The sequence below is a fragment of the Taeniopygia guttata genome, chromosome 1 (genome assembly GCF_048771995.1).
Source record: "Taeniopygia guttata chromosome 1, bTaeGut7.mat, whole genome shotgun sequence".
Lineage (NCBI taxonomy): Eukaryota > Metazoa > Chordata > Aves > Passeriformes > Estrildidae > Taeniopygia > Taeniopygia guttata.
In genome coordinates this window covers 30,705,771-30,726,730 of record NC_133024.1, presented here as the reverse complement: position 1 = coordinate 30,726,730, position 20,960 = coordinate 30,705,771, and the positions used below count along the sequence as shown (strand labels likewise).

The following is a 20,960-nucleotide window of genomic DNA, read 5'->3' as shown; positions in this document are numbered from 1 at the left end:
CCTTCTCTTCTCCAGGCTGAAACACTCCAATTCTCTCAGCCTGTCTCCACAGAAGAGGTGCTGAGTATCTTTGTAGCCTCCTCTGGCTACTCAGCCCAGATGGAGACATTCACCTTCATGCTGCCAATGCAGGACACAATATGGCTCATCCAGGCCTCTTCAGTCTCCTAGAGCTGGTGGTGCAAGGAGAAACTGGCTCAGACAAAGCTTTTTCACAATACCAAGAACCTGTGATCGAATCAGAAAGGGAACAGCAGCACTTCAGGGCCACTGACCTCTAGCAGTGTTGCCGCAGTGATGAGCGATGCGGACTGAACGACCTCGCAGGCATCCAGGTTGTCATAGGTCCGAGCTGGGGAAAGAAAGGCAGAGGGAAAGCCATCAGCAAGGGATGTGTCTCTGCACAAAGTGGATGGGGTGAGGGAAAGGGTCTTTCTCCTCTGCCGCTGTGTGATGTCCTGGCTAAATCTGCCCATCAGAAGGGAGAGAAAAGTTCACACATCGGCTGGAGTCCTGCTGCTGGCTGCAAAGGACCTGTACTCTGCTCTGCCAGACCAGATAGTAAGGAAAGTAGAAATGTTTTAGCATCAAAGTGCTTTAGGCTTCTGCCTTCTGAGGAGGCTTTTTAAATTGCTGCATCATTTCTGACAGCAGAGCTGTTTCGTACATTTACAAAGGCATATCCAATCACACAGGCAAACACTCCATTAGTCTCTCTTTGTAAAACCTGAGTCTACTGAATGGCCTGTGTCCATATTCAACCTCACAACACTCAGAAACGTGGATGTCATTGAGCACACTGCAGCCTGGCAGCGCTGCTGTGGGCAGGTGGAATTATTCCTTATTTCTTGTCCTTACAATGCCATAATAAACACCTGAGTCCCTGGCATGGTACCATGGCAGGTGTTCTGGATACAGCCCTCCATCCCTAAGCTTGGCTCCCTGTCAGCAGGCAGAATAAAGAGCAGCAGTGCACTGGACCATGTCCCTGTATTTTGTCCTTTTACCTTCATACTGCAGGTTGCCCATGTGCAGGATGGCAGCCAGCAGCTTGGAGATCTCCCAGTTCTCGGTGTCGGTGAACATGAGGACCTTCATAGCAGAGCGGATATTGGCGTACTCCTTGCTATCATCTCTGCCATCACAGGTCGTGCAGTTACCCTGGGGAGGCAAACGGGGCACACACTGCATGGAGCAAAACCAGGGATATAATACTAAACTATCAGGATTATACCACTGGGGTATAATCCTAAACTATCAGGGCTTCCCCCAGAACTAGCAAGGTTTTGTTTAAGGGATGATGCTGAACTTGTGGATCTGGCTCTGCTCTTTGTCATATTCTATGATTCAGTGCTGAACCTTGTGACCTACACTTACCCCGTTGTCCCCAGGTACCCTGTGTCTGACTGCCATCAGCAGAAGAGAAAAAGCTCTCTGAGACGGGGATAGAGAGCTGGAGGCTCCCACTGATCCAGTTAGAAAGCTGGGTCCCAGCCTTGCTGGTGATGTACCAGCCTGAATTACACCTGCTTCTATCAGCTCCTCTAGATATCAACACTAGTATTTAGGGAGCAGGGTTGGAGATTGCTGGCTCGGTCAGACACTTGGAGCACACACACCTCAGCCCCATATTCTGCTGAGAATGTGCCATCCAGACAGGCACTCCTCTACAGCCATCACTGCCTCAAGAGCAGCAGGTCTTATCTAACACCCTGGCTACTTCCAAACACGTGGCATTTTGGCACCATACACCATCCCATCCAAGCCTGTGTTCTACTTCACAGAAAGTATGGAAATAGCCTGGTCTAGACACAGGGATTAAGGATTTACACTAAGATTATGAACCTTGCGGTGGTGAGACAAAGAGATCTGTCAAACCCTGTGGCTAAAGCTCAGGAAGGTCATATCCAGCAAAGCAGCTCTTGGCTGCAGAAACACCTCTCTTTTCCTTCTCCCTTACTAAAGACCTTTCACCACAACACCCCACCAAACCTCTGTTTCAGTGCTCTCTCACCATCGCAAGGTAGTTGTAGTCTGTGGCTTTCCCAAGACCCAGCTTCTTCTTCTGCTCCACGGTCATTCCTCTCAGCATGCAGTAGAACACGTGGTAATTCCTCTCGTCCTGGGCCTGCAGGAGAAGAGCAAGTGCCAGCTCTGTGAGGAGAATGGCACGGCAAAGGTCGGCTGCCCACGCCTTGCAGTTGTATCACCTTACCTGCCTGCACACCCGGGACTTCTCCAGCAGGTACTGCTCAATCTTTGCCCCCTCTATGGCTCCCCTTTTATTGAAGTGGATATCGATGTACTTCCCAAATCGGCTGGAATTGTCATTACGGATGGTCTTCGCATTCCCGAAAGCTGCAAGAATTATGGTGCGTTACAGAGGATCTGATGCAGGGAGGATGATGGATCTGATCTCATTGTGAGGGAAAAAGGTCAAAAGAGTGAGGCTGAAAGGGTTAAAAGCAGCCCCAAAGCCTTCCCTTAAGTTTAGCTGGATCAATTTAATCTCAAGATGTATATCAGATGAATTTCCTTGGAAATACAGAGAGGAGCACAGAGGAGGAAGCTTGGGAGTGGGGGGACCTTATCCAGGAAGAAGGGCTAGGACAGCAGGATTTGGGCAGCAGCTGATGAAATTAGAGGAGAGTTGAGCAAGAGTGGCTGCAGTGTGAAAGGTGACTCTGTGCAGAAAATGACAGAGATGCTGGTGAGAGATTTGATGATTGAGAGGGAAAAAAAAGGGAAAATGCTTCCAAAAGGAAAATACAGACAACTAAAGCCAACCTCCAGCAGGAGATTTCTCCCTACAAGCCGACTGTGCAGAGAAAGGTGCCCGTGTCCATCCTCTCTTGGGTGTGGATGAGTGCCCTAAGCCAGCACACCCTGCAATTTCTGCTCCAGGATTTCTGGCAGGTGATGGACATGCACTTGAATTACAGAGCCTTTCTTTCCTGAATCTCAGCAGTGACTAAGTGCATATTCAATAGTGCCCTGTGTGCTTGTCACATTTCTGTTGGTTCCTAGAGGGTTATTCACCAAGCAGAGGAGGTAAAAATCATGTAATTTTATTGAATAAAATTATTATTATTTTTACCAATTTGGGTTGGAAGGGACCTTCAAAATCATTTAGTTCCAAGCCCTCTGCCAAGGGCAGGGGCACTTCCCACTAGACCAGGCTGATCAAACCTCTATCCTTAGAGAACAACCCCAGTGTTATTCTTTAAGGAAAATGCAATTTTTCTGTGTAAGCATAAAAGGTACATCTGGCATCATGTTGGGTCAAGAGGGTTAGATAACCTATTTAAATTACAGATATCAAATTAAATCAGTGGGGTTGATAACAGTAACAGCCTGCCAATGAACCCATTGAGGACACAAGCTGATTCTCATTATCAGGTTCTTTCTTGGACTCCTCTATTTCTTTTTCTGCATTCTGCTGCCATTCACTGGTCTTGGAAGGAAAAGGTGGGATTTGCTATTGTATACAGCAAGCACAAGGTGCTGTGAAGCTCAGGTCCTATTAAACTGATGTTTTATGGAACAATCAGAGAATAGGAATATGATTTTTGCAACTATGGCCAAACAAGCAAATAATTAGTTAGCTGAATACAGCACTGATGGGACACTGAAGCTCTGCATGCAGTCCAGCACTGGAGGAGGTGGTGAGATTTTTCTAAAGATTGAACATCAGATACTCAAAGAAGTATTGATCAGCACTTTTACATACTACATACAGAATTAGATAAAATTCAGGGGTTTGTATGAATTTTTTGGTGGGGGGGGTGGAAAGTACTGTTTTAAGTGGAAAACCACTTTTTTTCCCCCCAAAGTTTTAAGTAACGAAACAGTTGAAAAAATAATACAGGTCAGCTGAAATGCTTTGCTTTCAACAACAGTCGTCAAAAACACTAAAGCAAACATTGAGAGCTCAAATCAGAGACTATTAGTCTTGTGAAAAATATATTTTGATGGAAAGAATCTGAATGTGTTTTCTAGCAAAAGTGTACTTAAAAAAAAAGTTTTGTCACTTTTTTGGAAACTCAAAGTGTGACATAAGTGATTTACATTTGCTTAAATTTTATGGTTCCTGAATCTGTTTTATTTTTTCCTACAAAATAATTCTTTATTATCTGAGGCCTCACCTTCCAAGATGGGATTTGCCTCCAGGACCTGCTGCTCAATCCAGGAGTGCTGACCACTGATTGCTGCTAGGAACTGCAGAATCAGTTTTGTGCTTTCTGTCTTCCCTGCTCCAGATTCTCCACTGCAAGACAACATGAGTGGAGGTCAATGAGAGCCATGCTGCAATCCCGTCAATGTCCCTCCCTCTGTCTCCAAAGCAACTTCTGTCTCTTTGTCTCTTCTGTTAGTGTAGGCAGGATGAGACCACTAAGAATGGGTTTCCAGCATCCCAAGGATTGGTTGTGGGACAAATTCTAGGACATAGTACGAGACAACTTCCAGCCAAGATCCAGATTTGCTCCGTGTTCCATTTGGCCCAAACTGTTGCTTGAGTTTGGGTATCCTCAGCAAATGCCATTCAACAAGCACTAAGAAGGTAGTGAAATACTTTCAGTCAGTGCTTTTCCAGGTATGATCACTAGACCATAACCCTGTGGTCCAGGATCTAGCTGTTCCCAGGGGACATCTTCATCACCAGTCTTGAGCTGTGATAAGGCAGACTGTGAAATACAGCTTTTTAACAGCAGGGACTTCCACAGGTCTGCTAGGCTTGTTCTAACAAGGAGCAGACAAGAGAGGAGAAGCTTATGGAGCAGGAAGCCAGAGCTTCTCCTCAAACTTTTATCTTCACTGAAAGATAACCTCAGCTATCTCATGAAAGGCTGGGCAGAAATATTTGGGTGAGTCTATAGTGTGTCTAATACATGGGGTAGCCAAAATAAGTGACTGAAACAAACCTTCCTAACATTGAGTATCCAGTCTTCGGTTCATGGGCAAATCATTTCACTTTTCAGGCCACTGGCACACTGCATTGACTCTCCTATGGGCCCCATGTGATGCTTTTTTAGACCAGCAAAATAAGCCTCACTGAATGGCCTTTTCAGACTCATGTATCTGAAATACTGCACATGGGACGTTTCAGAGTTATGGCTTTTCATTCAATGAAACTAAGGGTAGGCATGCCTTGGGGAAAACAGTGCCTCAAATGAAAAAGACTGTGGGTTCAGAATTTATAGGACTGTGTTGGAGGGCTGAGGACACCAAATCTGGTGTATACCACCATTTGGGACAGATATTGGAGGGAACTATACCCGTAACTGTGACCAGGCACTCCTTAGTGCCCAAGGTTGGTCAGTCCAGAGCAGAGCCATGCATGGAGACACCATTCAGAAGTGTGAATGACCACAGGTCCAGTGACCAAGCTTGTCCCCGACCCTTCCTTGTGCAGAAGGTATCCATGTTTGTGGTTTTGATGTCTATAGGAGTATTGAGCTTAAATTTAAAAGTGGAAGCTAAAAATGAATATGAGATCTATTGAGTTATAAGGATAAATACTAAAGTATTGATAAAGCACCTCTACTAGGAACAGAGTGACTGCAAACAGAGACACACTGGGACATGCACATTCTCCACACTGGGAATATGTGGATGGAAGATCTAATCAGCCATTTTGTGTCTGACTCTATCTGATAAGCTGTTCCAAATCAAGCACGTTGCATCTGCTTAGCATCTGCTCTTAGGATATGGCCCCTTTGGAAACTCAGAAACTCACCTTATGATGCAACACTGGTCCTTGTTGTTGCGCTGCATGTTGAAGTAGCAGTTGTCAGCAATTGCAAAGATGTGTGGTGGCATCTCACCAATCTTTTTGTTGGTGTACAGGCGTATCTGCTCAGGTGAGTAGATGGGTAGCAGCTGGTAGGGGTTTACTGCCACCAGTATTGAACCAGTGTACGTCTGGAGGAAAAGCACATGAAGGTTTATGGGGACAGTGAGGTGTAGCTGAGAGACTTTAACAGCTTGGATGGGATGTGGATGGAGGCCAGAAAAATCAAGACTTTTTAAAAGCTGGATGATAGATGATGCTCAAGTCAGAGATGCTTGCAGAGGGAGCCTGGAGTAAAATGGGAACAGAAGTCCCTAAATTGCTCATGCACAACATGGCTGCAAGCCTTAATTCATATTTGTATGCTCTCAGCTAAGATTCAGAGTCTTAAAAGAACCTCATATTTACAAAAATATCACCAGGGCCAGCATATATCCATACATATCTAATGCATTACACGTACGATGAGAAAACATAGGTGAAAGAAACCTGACAACCATTCCCATATCTCAAGGCAGGACCAGTTGGATCCAAACCATTCTAGCAGATGACTATCTAACCTGTTTTTATCAATCCACAGCAGCTGCTAAACTTCCCTCTGCAATGCATTCTTCTCTACCATCTCTGCCTAACCAAATCTCTCCATACTTCAGTTTAAACCTTATCCTGAGCAGATGGCTATTGTCCACAAAGTCCTGGCATATCCCTTCTCATTTATTTCTGAAATTTTGTAAATGGCCTTTGGTCCAGCTCTCCTGAGCCTTGGGTAGCAAAACCCTCTGTAGTATCTTGCTCTTTCATTTCTGCCCTCCCAGAAGCTATTTCTCTCAAGCCTCTCATCAAAGGACTCGTGAACTTTGTTATTTTGCTCAGATGCAGCACTGAGGTTAGGAGGTTTGGCCACATCCCAAGCTCAAGGCAGAGAATAAGGACCTCCTTCCCCTGTTTCATCTGTCTAAAAGTCAGTGTCTAGAGCAGGTGAATCAATGGGCCTCCACCTTGGGTTAGCCAAGGGGCATGAGATGAAGGCTACTTTCACTCTGTGACTTCAAAGAAGTCTCTACAGAAATTAACCTAATTTTTCTATGGAAATTAACCTAGAGAAATTAACCTAATTTCTCTAGGTTAATTTTTAGCAACTGAAGTTACAAGATTAATCTTACCTTTCTTTCCTGATGGAAGCAGCTGTGAAAGTGCCCCCACTACTGCATATATTTTTTTCAGGAAACAAAATAAGTAAATTCAACATTCATATAATCCTTATGGGTTTTCATCTGCATGGCCTAAACCCAGTAAGGTTTCAGCACAAAGCAGCAAAGTGGCACAGCCAAGGATGCTTGTGAGAGAGAAGAAATAATTTGCCACCATCTCTCCAAAACTTGCCACCAGTTCAGGCTTCCTGAAGGCAGCCAGTAGGTGGCAATTGTGTCCTGTAGTAGGGAGGACGAAATCCATTAGAGGTTCCTCACTGTCTACTCTCATGGCCAATACAAAAGAGCAACTTTCAGTTCAGTCCCATATGAGGTTTGACTTTACAGTGCTAACTGGGAAAGGACACAATACTCTTCTCTGTAATGGGGGATTATGTGCCAGTAAGGGAAAAAAGCTCTTTGAGCTCTAGAACAATGTTGTCACAACTCCAAAGGGTAGAAATTGGCTGTGAAATCATGTAACCTGGATTTTAGAAGAAGAAGGTATTGAAAAAAGGGAGCAGAGACATCCCAGAGAAGCCTTTAAAGGGGACAGAACAGGTAACCTCAATGCTCAGAGGAGGAGGGAGCTCAATTTCTGAATGGGATTATGACATCAAGATCTCTAATGAAGATGCCTTTGAGTCATCATTACTTCATTCATTTCCTCTTTACAATTTATCACCAGGTTAATTTTAGGGACATTTTTCATCTTCCTTGAGGTTTTTTTTTTTTAATCTAACTCCTTGCAGAGGTCTTTGAAATCCCTGCATTTTAGTCACACTGGTCTGCCCTGCCACAAATGTAAACAGAGAGGCTTTTAAAGGTGTTAACCATTAGGTAATCTTTCTGGATGCTCCCACTGACCCTTCCCTTGTGATCCACAAAACACTTTGTCAGCATGAACTCTTGTACTATTGCTTGTTTTTGTAGGTCATTCCTAGTTGATAAATAATCACAATTTGCCCAATTCTCACAGCTGACAGAAGGCAAAACTTTGTTCACTCTGTTGATCAAGGGCCAAAGGGCACTTCCAAGGAAATAGTAGCTTACTGGTTTCTATTGCTGGGTGATGTCAAAGCCCTTTTCTATTGGAAAAATAAAGCTTTACTGAGAGCAGGGACTCTGCTGTAGCTGACCACAGGAACCGCATCCCACAGCAAATTCATTACTGCCTGCATGACCTACATTTTAATTAGTCCCAAACAAATCCTTTCTGAGCCTGCTTCCCTCACTACCCAGAACACCATGGCTGACTTCATCTGGATTCTTATGGGGTTAAAGCTCTACCAAACATTGCTGCATTTTTCCAGCCCTTAGAGATCAGTAGCAGGCACAGGTTTCATCTCCAGATAAAGAGATTTAACCTTACTCATGAGTTCAAACTCCCCACCAGACTCTCTTGCTGTTCAGCATAGTTTCTTTTGCTGTGTAAGCCAAACTAAGGGCAAGAATCCCTTGTTGAAATTTTTCATATTTTGCTGCAGACATTTCTTCCCTTCAAGGTAAGGTCATTACTGAGAAGCACTTAAAGCTTTAACCACATTGACAAGTTGGGAACTTTCCAGCTCTGGAAATGTGTCACAACTTCACCATGTGGGTCAAGCTCTGCACCAAAGCAGATGGATGCTCTCAGTGCATTTATGAAGCAGTAGCAATGGTGGTGCAAAGTAAATGAGAAGGCCACAACGGTGAACAGAAAAAGGTGATCCAGTGGAAGGCATGACAGCAATTGCAAATGACATTGCCAAGAGTCATACTTACCCTCCCGCCGCAGTTTGTCTTATGAGTAAAATGTGAGGGAGAAGAAAAAGGGAAATTATATTTTATTAGAGCAGAACTACACCCTCCACAAAGCTAAGGACATGAGGAAACGAGAGGAACTGAAGTCTCATTGGAAAAGTAATCATTTACTCAGCAGGCTCAGAAATCCTTTTAAGCAGTGAAGCTTCACTGTCTTTAAGGCAGTGCTAGTTATACCACAGAATAAAAACAACCTCAGTGGACTGGGTGTCCCCTGGACACAGGCATCCATATGATACCTTGGCTTTGCAAAACTGTCATCAATATTTACCACATCCGACACAAATCTACTCCTCCTAGTTCCATCACTCCTGATAGATGAGATCTAAGGTTGGGCTCCTGAGTCTCCACACCTATAGACAGAAGTGGTTTGCATACCTCTCTTTCAAGCTATGCACTCTCTGTCATTTTGAGAGTGTCATTCTGATTCTGAGATTGCACTAATTGCTGTGCTGTGCCCAGTTCCCGGGCTGGCACTCTAAAGCCACTAGTGGTGTGGAGCAATCAAGACACAGTAACCTGGAACTTCTGTGATGCAAATATCCTTGTGGGATGTGGCCATCCCTTAGGCAGGAACTCTGTAGGACACACTGCCCTGTCACCATTGGACCAGAAGAACTTGTAGAGAAACTGATGTGGTGGTTATTGTGTCACTTCAGCCCAAATCACCACCCACACTCACCTCCAGGCTAAAAGCTGCCCTTTGCATCAGCCCTTATTAAGATGATGTTGCCACACAACACCTTGCACAGTGCTTGTTTGTGTTCCTAATCTTCCTGGATGCCTGTGAATAACTTGGCAAAGCAGCTCAGAGACAGAGCTTTTTTGAAGGAGCTTGGTGTATTCACAGGCAATCTGATGATACTGTACACACAGAATTGTATCTGAGGACCTCAGGTCACTTGCAGAGGCAACAGGGACTTGCTGAATAACACAGACACCCCAAAAGAGACATATGGACACCACTGCAAAAATATCGAACACGATCCAAACTTTCTCAGAGAGAGCAGCAGGAATACGCTTTGTGCCACTGCAGGGTGCCCACAGGCAGGGGAATAAGGGACAATGCTCAATGGGTAAATTCAAGCTCCTTGAATGAGCCAATCAGCTACAAATTATTGACCATCTGTACTTCTCGGGTGGCATTCAGGTTGCTTGAATTCAGTTATCCACATGAGTGCTGCACCTAACCTTGAAGATGGATGCGCTCTGAGCTGGGGGAGGTTGGACTGTAAACCTCCAGTCTAAAATTTTCTTCCAGCATAAACTCCTCTATGATATCCAAGCTCCAGTCAGCTCTAAAGCACTTCTGTTTGCATAGCTGAAAGGCAATCTTGTCTCTGCTGACTATATTGACACCTATGATAACTGCCATGGATGCCCATGTAGCCACCACCTCAAGTATGAATTTGAGCTATTAACTTGCTAGTTTATCATTATAAATGGCAAGAAAAATTGATTACAAAGAGAGAAGCACAGTTCATCTAATGTGGGAATAATTTTCTCATTATACTATTTTTGTCTAAACTGACAATATAGGGCCTTAGGCATCATGCAAAACAAATAATGTGTCTGAGTGAGAGAAGCATTTGGAGGTCTCTATTCTCCTCCAAGCTTTGGGGACTTATAGGTGCCTTTTCAGAATCCATGTCCCCTTCCTCCAGGATTGGACTCCATCTCTGAAAGAAGAGCTGGATATCTCCCAGAGAGGGGCAAGGAGTTGTCAATCATATAAACAGCCTATGCAGCAGAGTGGTGTCTGCTCCATCACTGCCCAGACCTAATCCAAAATCGTCATATCAAAAAGCACTGGACATCAAGCTGTGATGAACAAAAAGAATTGATAGATAAAATCCCACTCACACTCTGTTATCTTATTTTATCTGTGAAATCTGACTGTCTTGCAATTCCCTCCAGCCTGAAAATCTAGTAGTCTCTAGAGCCTTTTAAAAATTAAATGACCAGGAGGCTTTGAAAAGGCCTTCAAAGGCATAGCAAGCACTTACCTGAACATCTAAAAACTGTAGGCTTTAAGAGTAATACCAAATTTTCTGTATTTGCAGGGGCTGTTTGAGTACATTATCTAGCAACAAACACATGTGCACTCTGAATTTCTGTCTGAAGAACATGCAGAAGACTACACAGCATAGAGAACATTGATAAAACCAGCACAGAGACTTGAATGCTAGCTCTTGTTCTCCTGGGGAGGTGGCCTTTGCGATGCTGTCACACAGAAGAGAGATGCAGCTTTGACTGGTTCCCTGTAAATCCCTCAGTCTGTGAATGTCTGTTTGGATTGGCAAGGCTGCACTGGGTCCACTGGGCATGACATGACTGAGCTCACCTAAGGAAGGACACTGCTGTCCTCAGAGATCAACTGCCAGGATCCCAAGCAGCCCAGGGTAAATAAGCCATGAACACAGACTAGGAAGGTGTTTTTAGAACTGTTCTGGGAGTTGCTTACTTCTTTGTTCCCAGTTATTTCATGCATGCCCCTCATCATCCTTTCTCCACGCCTTCCACCTCCAGCAAGGGTTGTCTTCAGTTCCTTGAGTTAAAGAAATTAATAGTTCAGGGGGAGAGGGCAGAAAAGTCACATTGAGCATGTAGTTTACACCTCTAGAGAAGCTTTTGCTTTAGGGTGACTACAATATGCTCATGACTTGGGTTAAACTGGTTACTCTGTGTGCAGAAAGCTAATACACATGCCCAAAACTTTTACAGGGGCAGGACAGCAAGGTGGTGTGCACTTTGCCCATGGCCTAACTTGGAGTCTTTCACTGAGGCATCTAGAAGCTCTGCAATGTCCTGCAAAGTCAGAAGCCCTTTGCCACCTGGGACAAGGTGAAGGTAGAAACCCAAATGCTCAGTTCAATCAGAGTTCCCCGTGACATGGGTTCCCCAGAGCTAAGGAGAGCAGGGCATGGAGTGCAGAACCAGAGGTGAGGTGAGGTGAGGTGGACACTCACATAGATGAGGTGCTCCCGATAGCGAATCAGCAGGTTCCTGAGAATTCCTGCCTCATTCAGGTCCCCCAGGCGGATCATGTCCTCCACCCCATGGATGGAGGTGGGGTGCATGGGTTTGATGTGGCTGGCATTCTGCGGGGAAATCCAGTGCTCCTGGGAAAAGAGCAAGGCCACAGAAAGGTAAGTCAAATGAGAGACCACTTGGATGAAAGACACAAACAGCCCTCCCCAAAGAGAAGGACCAGATGGAAGAACACACACAAGAGATCATCAGCACATGTGCCACAGCTTCTATTCCTGGGGCAAGGCAGTGACGAATTTGAAAGATTTGTAACAGAAGAAGGACAACATCTTTTTATTGAAGTTTTATTGGAGCAACAAGAGACGGGAGACACAAGCCATCCTGGCAGGAGTCTCCTCCAGGGCAACGTGGTCATCCAGCACATCAGGGGAGTTTATAACAAACAGCACATTCATCTTCCCCTTCACATTTTCACATCACTGGTTAACCGTCTCCCACAAAATACTGTTGAGCAGAGAGAAGATGATTTAGAAAAGGAGAAAGGGATGGACAGGGCTGGCAAAGTCATACTTTTATTGGCAGTGTTATTTAGACTTAGCACTTCTAAGGGCTTCAAAAGCCACTACAAATTGACCACAAGAACCTTGCCAAACTAAATCTCTATTACCCTTGAAGGGGGTGAGAGCATTTACAATTACCTCAGCAAGAAAAAAAAAAAGCAGCACAGAGAACCACCTTGATACAGACCTTACTCTAAAACAGCCACCACTGTACAACAACAGAGGTGGGGAATTGAAGAAAAAACAGTATTTTGGCACATCAGGTATTGGTAGGAGATAAGAAAGAACTGGATAACAACAGAGGAACCTCAGGTGTAAGTGGATTTGCTCAAATAATTACCTAAATGTATTTCGGGGGCTTCTGCTATCATTGTTCTCAAGAAGGTTCTCAATCTTGCACTCCCAGTACAGCCGTGAAAATGGGGACACAACATTGTCATGTCTTTACACATACAAAACTATGGCACAGTTGATTCTCAAGGACATACAGGAGAGTATGTCCATGGCCCTGGGACCCCTGGCCTAGCAAGGCCATAGATCTGAAGAAGGGACATCACAAGCCTTTGTACGTACATTGCCTTCATCATCCACGACCTGGATCTGTCCAGAGTCACACAGTTTAACCACCGCTCCAATGGGGACATCGAATTCCCGTCCGGTTTTGAGGTCCATCCACACATAATCCCCCTGGAACCAAAGACAGCAGTTACACTCAGCACTGCAGGGAGTTCAGCATCCCTTGAGATACAAGCAGTTGATGTTTTGTAGCCAAGCCATTAGCACAAATCAGATGACTTCCCTTGCAAACCACAAACCACCCCTTTTCACAGAGGCTCAGGAAAGCAGATGCTTTGCATGTGGCACCTGGGGATGTGGTTTAGTGGTGAACACGCTGCTGCTGGGTTAATGGTTGGACTTGAAGATCTTTGAAGTGTTTTTCAACCTTAAAGATCCCATGAATCTGTGAAATCCCCTGCGAGGTGCCAGCGGCAGAGCATGGTCCATGCAGCGTATGGACATAATTCTCTGCTGTCCCACTGCCCTAAGTCTGCTTCTCAAGCTCATGAGTGGTTGTTGGTTACAGTGTGGTTACAGAACTGTGATACAGGCAGAAAAACCCACTCAGGTAGAGGTTTTCCTCTGTGTAATATACCTAGGAAGTTGCATTTCTGAGCTCTGCTAAGCCTTATCTGGAGGCTTGGGGCACCTTTCTTCCTTGCAGAGAACAACTATCAAATATTCCTTGGCGACTGCTGAAAAGGGAATAACTAAAGATGAGTTAAAAACATAAACAGAGAGGCAGATATATGTTCTTCTTCAGGAGTTCTTCCACCTACAGCAATGTGTACGTGGGCTGTTTGTATTTAATACTTCTCAGTGGATTTTATCTGCTGTGAGCACTTTCACTTGAGTCCTGAAGCTGTGCAAAGTTTTAGCATCCATAATCCCAAAAGGCTGTGTCCTTTTACATGTTTCAAATGCTTTTATCTCTTTCATTTCAGAGCTCTGTGTTTTCCTTTTGAAAGACACAGCAAGCAGTTGACCCCTATCCACTCACTTCATGTCACTACCGATCCTGTACACCTCTGTCAGTCCTGCTGGGCAGGGACTATCTGCTCATCAGCTCTGTGGATATTAAATTACTCAAATGCAAAAAAGCTTTTAAAGATGCTGCTTTCCTCAATACAAAAGCAAACTCCAAAATAACTCCAAACTAAAGCCCCAAGCAAGACCCATGATGGAACAAAGCAGAATTATTTTCCACCCCTATTTGCAAGGTGAAAGGGTATTAAAATAGGGAGCAATCTAGTTGTCAGGTATGTTTTCATTCATGAATCTGAGATTAATTCTGTGGACTTGTAGCCCCACCTAGCACCACATTCTTGGGGACCAGCTCCACTTGTGCCTATTAAGTGTGACGCAAATGTGCTATCTACCTTTTGAAGTCCTGAAAAACTGCTGGGAGAGGGAGAAGGAAAACCAGGATGCATCACTTTGCATGTCCTCTGATATAATCCCTCTCCTGAGTATCCACAATCAACCATTTCTGTGGACAGAGCATATTTATAGATTTGGTTTGGCCCAATAGCTGCTAAACAATGTTCATCTCTGTGCTGGGCGGTGGCAACTGGAGATGTCACCATCCAAGTCATCCATTAAGACTTCCAAGAGACACAAACCTGTGAGTACCACTAGGATATAAGGTTACACTCAGGGATCCACACATGGAGAAACTACACACCAGGAATTCCCAAACATTTTGTGGCAGACTCTACCCTAAACAGCTGCTTGCTAGGTTTGCACTAGGATATCAACAAAGTCATTCCTGTTTCATGGAGCTCAGGCTCCAGTCCTTAGCTTGGGTTTTCATTTCCTCAGAGGGTTGTGCTACAGCTTTAAGTATCTTTATCCAGCTCATAAAAATATAGTATTAATATATTTTTCTCATTAACTGTTTTATCCTCACATCTCATAATTCAGTTAAAAAGGACAAAAAATCACAACTAATGAAGACAGTGTCAGGAGCAGATACGTTATAAATTCATTTATATTAATATTTATTTCTTAGCTCCTTTGATCTAAAACTCTCAAAGTATTTCAGAACATTCAGCACTGTTATCCTCTCTGCATCACTCGGCAAATTCATGCACACGGTGGGTAACCTGATCAAGGTGTCAGCAAGAGACGAGCCGGGTTGCTCAGCTCCTGTTCAGCAAAAAACCTTTCTAACACCTTAGTAGCTCTGTAAAAATTGCTCTTCATCAAAAATCCAAGAATTGTAATGCCATTTAAAAAAAAACCTCTAATATTGAATAGCTGTAAAAGCAGCCTACTTCAAATGGTGTATTACCACACAGCTGAGATAAAAGGCAGTCTGCCCTCCCCAAGGTAAATTGATACTCTGCTACCACTAAGACAACTTCTGTGCTTTGTCTGCCTAATGCACAGAGTGCTCATCCCCTCAAACTGCTCTTTTTAAACCCATTAAAGTGCAGTTCTTAATACTGGTGAAAAAAGTCTTATGGGATGGGCTAAGCTGGTAAGCTCAGGAAGGTTGAGGGAGTTATAAAATAACATCACTTATTAAGAGTGCCGACCCATTTCCTTTTCTGACTCCAATCAATTTCATATAAACCCCATGGAAGTCAGTTACATTCCTTCTGCTGAAGCAATCACCCTCGGATCAGCCCTAAACCCAGCAGATACATTGGGGATTTCAGGGCAAATCAGGGTGATTCATGCATTTATCAGCTGTGGCTTTTAAGTTATATAATCTGCCTCGTGCCTACACTGGTGCAGTTTATTTTCCAAAATACATGACAGAGTACTGGAGAAGCGAGAACACCCCCAGACCCTTTACAGTATCAATATGGTCTGCCTCTTCCTCCTCAATGCAGCCATTGAGGAGGTTTTAGTATCCTTCCAAACCAGAAAAATCTTCCAAATTGCCCTGGGCCAGACCCCCAGGACCTCACAAACTGGGGGCAGTGACAACCAAACAGTGGTGCAAGAGGAGGAAACACCACGCATGGATCCACACAATTCACAGAGAGGATCTTTAGGAGGAGCTTCCAAATGTGAAGAGCAAGAAGGTTGCACTGCAGGGGAGCTACAGTGCTTGGCGGGGGGGACAAAGGAGGAAGGTGAGAGAAGCTGGCGTAAGCAGTACAAGGATCCCATCAACAGCAAGACAGATTTCAAAGCAGCCTGAAAGTTTCCAGCCATGCCCAGGGCTTGGGGCCCCCTATCTTACCGCTAACATGGTCGTGGGCTTCAGGACCTGGTTGACATTGCGAAGTAGTGTCCATCTGCCCTGGTCTCTCTCCTGATCTTCCACCACCTCAGAGCATGGCTGCATGAAAACGACTTTCTTCTTCTTCAACATCTCCAAAACTTTGCAGTGGTATTTGTCCCTCTCCCTGCTTTCTACGTGTATTCCACCATGAATGCCCGAATACGGTGGCTGGTTTGCTCTATCTCTGCGGTGTGACCATGCCTGCTGCTCACAGGACACCCTCTGACCTGATTCACAATATGGCTCTTGGTAAAGATCTTCTCCTAGCAGGAAAATTTCCACGCACCAGCCATGGTCCTCCCCTGGCCAGCTGACATGCTCACTTTATGTGAACAGCCCTGTGGGAATCTCAAAGCAAACTGTACAACTCTGCTTCTCTTCATTTAAATTCTTCCAGTCTCTTCAGCAAGGGCTGATACTTGATCAAGAACCTGAAGGACACTGCAACTTCCCGTTCAGGAAAAACAACTGCAGGATTAGCAGGAAACCTCTTCATTTCCCCAGGACTTCTCTCTGTTACCTTCCTCTCTTAGTGAAATAACCGTCTGCCAGCTTGAGGACTTTCAGCACAGAACACTCTGGGATACTTATTAATCCACAAATGCAGTCAGTCCCCATGCAACACATGGCATTTAATTAACCTAATACCTTTACATACCAAATTAACCAAAGCGCAGCGGGAACTCAAAACCAGAGGCCATCTGCATTTTCTTTAAACTGATCGCCTTGAGTAGATCCATAGCAACTGAATTTTAAATAATTGAGTGGAAGGTGTTCAGTGCAGCACGGCCTCTGTGCCTATAGGTGAGAGGAGAGCCTGTGCTGAAAATGGGCTCAGTACAAGAAGCATGGAGATAATGAGGTTGCACTGACTCTACACCTGCCAGCTCTACAGACCCATTTCTGCAATCACTCCTTCTCTACAGGGAGGACTGCTGTAGTAAGGACTAATCAGTACCACTGACCAAACCAGAAGAGCTCAAGGCATTTTACAGTCACTTCAGACTTGCTTTTTTCTTGTCCTGTATTAGATACACCTGAAATCTCTCATTTTCATCTAAGAAAGATTTTGCTGGTCATTTGGAGAATTTCAAACCACTATAGCTTAGCCCTAATTTCATCCATTAAAATTTTGAATTTAAAGCAGTGCCATTTTTAGAGACCAGAGCAACTAGATAAAACAGTGCAGCTGCTAAGACATTCTCATTTATCACTGTTTTAATGCAAAGCTCTACTAATGCCTTGATTACATGAGGTTTTGAATCCATTTGTCCACGAAGAACAGAGAATAGGGACATGGCTTATTGGAAGGCCTGGCAGTGTAAGGTTAATGGTTGGATTTGATGACCTTAGAGGTCTTTTCCAATATTAATGATTCTGTGATTTTTTATGCTTGAAGGTAAGCTTTTAGACAAAGGAGGCTTCACAGGGACACAGTCTTGGAGATGATGGGCACAACAGCAGATGATGGGCACATTAAACTCAGAATGAGCTAGTTCTGCTGATACATGAGCTGCAGTGATGACAGTGAGGTAACCCTTGCCCAAAGGCCAGGCAACTTTGAAGGTTTAAGCTGTATTACAAAGCCCCAGAACAATAAGGTGTATAACTCTACACACCTGTATAGCTGTGCAGGGAAAGTAAGGAAGAGATCATGTCTCATGGATAAGAAGCCAGGTGAAGATTAATTAGATGGATGTCCAGCAAAGGAGCAAGTAAAAATGTACATGAGGCATGATAGTAATGCAGGGAGAAGAGGACAGAGTGAATGTAGCAATCTCAGGGGAGATGTCTACCTCCAGCATGACCTGAACACACAGTGTTGTAAATGACTGCAGTTCTGCTCTCCCAGAAAGCGGAAGATAGATGTCAAAAAACAAAAACCAAACCAAACCAAACCAAACCAAACAAAACAACAAAAAAAAAAAAAAAAAAAAAAAAAAAGAGAGAGAGAGGATCCACATGGAAGGAGGAAAAACTGATTAAATATGTATAAAGGGATCCTTAGGACAGACTCTTGGGATTTGAGTAGGGTCCTACAGAGGTTCTTTATTCACCAGAATACCTCTCCTCACTGCTGTGCCACAGAAACTGGAGCAGTGTGGGAGCAGCAGATCCAAGAGAGCAGCTGGAGTATTTATCTCACCTTGCACTGGAGCAGACAATACCATCATTGCTCAGCCATACCCTGTACCATATTTCTGAGATTGTGTATCATGGTGCGCTGCCAAAGAGTAAAGTAAGGAGCAGATTTGCACTAGGTTATCCTTGGAATAGGATCCAAAGTACAGATGGGACCCTAGAGGGCTGAATCCTGCCTCTGCGGTCCTATTATATGAGTGTGCTTATTTTTCTCCTGGCACTGGTGCTGCTGAATATCTGTAATTTCACACATTACCACTATATTTTTTGCACTGTTCCTCTGCTAGCAGCAGATTTTCTTGGCACACTGAGGCAGAGTCACACATGTCAGCCAGAAACACCCAGCATTTGCAGTGAGGTCTGCCTGAATGACCTGAGTGTAATGCCTCCTGGAATGGGAAACCCTGCTCCTTGGAAGGGATGACCCAACCTGGAAACCAGCCTCTCTTCTCTATGCATCAAGAGGCAGAGCAACAGCACTAAGCCTCCTATCAACCTGCTTTTTCTGAGGGAATGTGCTATGCCTTATGTGGGAAACAAATAAACACACTTAGTACAATAAGGAGAGGGCCACAGTGGAGGAAAATAAACCTTTAGCTGGCTGGCAGTCTGTCAGCAATGCCATCCGGTTTAGATTACAGCACCCTGGGGTAACATTAGACCCTTCCCTGCAGAGACAGAAGTATGAGCCAGAAGACTCCTGCTGGACCCTGCTCTGATGATTTACTACACCTCTGCAGCAGCAGACACAGCTGAGATCAAGGTCCTGCTGCGACATGCTTTGTGCATCATCAAAGTAAGGAGTAAATGTTTATCCTAAGGAATTGATGTGACACAGGCAATAAGTTCATGCTGCTGCTGAGGCCTGAGCTCCCATTAAGTGCTACTGCAGTGGTATGGACCTTACTGCTGGAGAAAGAAGGGAAATTTCACCTGCAGGAAGCACCTCACAGCAGGTGAAACACCAAGTTTAATGAAAGCTTGGGTTTCTTTGTCCCAGACTGTTTTTCAGTCACAAAGAAAATGCATCAGACACTAACAGGGCAGAAGAAGTGTTCTTGAATCAATTATTTTGCAGCTAGCACTGAAAAGCCAAGTTATTCAGTGACAAAAGGTCAGGTACAACTAACCCAATGTTCACCTCTCAGCAAGACATCCAGACCTTTGCTAGATGATCATCCCTTTCAAACGAAATATCCTAGCCTAGTCTAGCTTATTCTACATTCAAGGGGAAAAAAGGAGGCACTTCTGTGGTCACCAAAGCAGATAATTAAACTAGGTCAGATGATGCTGACCTACAGGAGTATGTGAAGAGGACATTTTGGACTGACAAAACTACAGTACATGTGGCTCCTACCCACTGCATGAATATTGAAAACCCCTGAGGGCTGATACTCAAGTAAATTGCTGAAGGATGTGGAAAAATCAGTGGTTAGCAGAGGCTGTCTATGGACTTAGGCCAGCAGTTACTCCCTGCAGCTCTAAAACTTGCTTTTCTAAAATAAGAAAGATGATACCCTGCAGAATGACTGTTGATGTATTGTGTGGGCCAAATGTTATCTGTGGGCCATACCACTGATGACAGATGTAAACCAACCTTTTTGTGCGATTGTGCAGTTGTTTGTTGGCTTTTTTTCTTATGGAAACAGACACAATCACATATTCAGGTTACCAGAGCTGAGTCCTTTACTCCCTTCCTGCTAATCTTTGAAGAAAAAAAGTCCTTAGTGCACATGACACCAATGAAAACATAGGGTGTTCCCCCAGCTCCAAATTTCAGTGTGATTTAGAGAGCAGACTGAAATCCAAATGTACTGGTGCACTGCAGCTGATTATGCCAGTTAGGACTTGCTGCAGCTACTTGAATCCTTCAGGCAGTAGAATGTCTGTGCTCTACTAAAACCACATATCATCACCTCTAGATATCACCTGTCTCAGTTCAGCTCTCAATTACACAGGTGTACCCTGCTCAGTTTAATGCAGCTCCTCCTGGTTTCACAGCTGTGCAACCCAAGGGAGAACCAGGACTGCTCAGTGCTATTCTTTGCACTCATCTTTAGTTGTGCATTTGCCACTATCATCAGGAAGAGGAAGAAAAGGAAGAAAAAGCTTGCATTTCTGCTTGATAATAAATGATAACGTAGAAGAGAAGCACACATGCTGGTAGCTGGTAACACTAATAATTTCCCTGTTTCAAAGAAGATTCCATTCACAATTTCTTGTAGCACATCAGGCACCAGCTGTCAGCCAAGGTAATGAGCTACACACAAAGGTTTCCTGAAGCAAGGGGAGAGATACAAGAGGAGTTGTTAAATAATTCAATAATTGATGCACTGCTTACTCACCCTGTAACTCTGATACTGACAGGAGTGAAGAAAACCTCCCACAAATGTGGCATACATCCCAACATTTTGCCATTTGGTGCTGAGGGATAGTCAAAGGCTCTAGGAACAAATTTATGGATTTAGTTTGATTTACCAGGGTTCAACCTAGTGTGGCGTAAGGAGGCTCATCTCCCAGTGATGCTTGACCTCTTCCCTGGCTTTTGGCAAGGAGCTTGTTGTTGACTGTTTGGGACCTCTTGGCTCAGGAGAGGAGTTTAAGCATGCAGACAAACATGGAGATAGAAGATTTAATCTGTGACTCTTATGGCATTACTGCCACGGGCGAAGTAGAGAATCCGGCAA

At 44.3% G+C, this 20,960-nt stretch overlaps 1 protein-coding gene across 3 annotated transcripts in view; it reads right to left on the bottom strand.

The window, feature by feature from the left end:
• MYO7A (myosin VIIA) overlaps positions 1 to 18,028 on the bottom strand; it is a 63,885-nt gene extending 45,857 nt beyond the window's left edge. For 2 of the 3 annotated variants that reach the window (XM_072926579.1, XM_072926585.1), the window contains exons 1-10: positions 16,090 to 18,028; positions 12,909 to 13,022; positions 11,754 to 11,906; positions 8,746 to 8,763; positions 5,738 to 5,922; positions 4,146 to 4,267; positions 2,216 to 2,358; positions 2,015 to 2,128; positions 1,008 to 1,161; positions 276 to 352 (exon numbers count right to left, since the gene is read on the bottom strand). In XM_072926579.1, coding sequence (XP_072782680.1) covers positions 276 to 352; positions 1,008 to 1,161; positions 2,015 to 2,128; positions 2,216 to 2,358; positions 4,146 to 4,267; positions 5,738 to 5,922; positions 8,746 to 8,763; positions 11,754 to 11,906; positions 12,909 to 13,022; positions 16,090 to 16,221 — 1,212 coding nt within the window. In that variant the 5' untranslated portion in view covers positions 16,222 to 18,028. The remainder of the gene's footprint in view (positions 1 to 275; positions 353 to 1,007; positions 1,162 to 2,014; positions 2,129 to 2,215; positions 2,359 to 4,145; positions 4,268 to 5,737; positions 5,923 to 8,745; positions 8,764 to 11,753; positions 11,907 to 12,908; positions 13,023 to 16,089) is intronic. The other variant, XM_072926591.1, reaches the window with a different exon arrangement.
• Between the last annotated feature and the right edge of the window lie 2,932 nt (positions 18,029 to 20,960).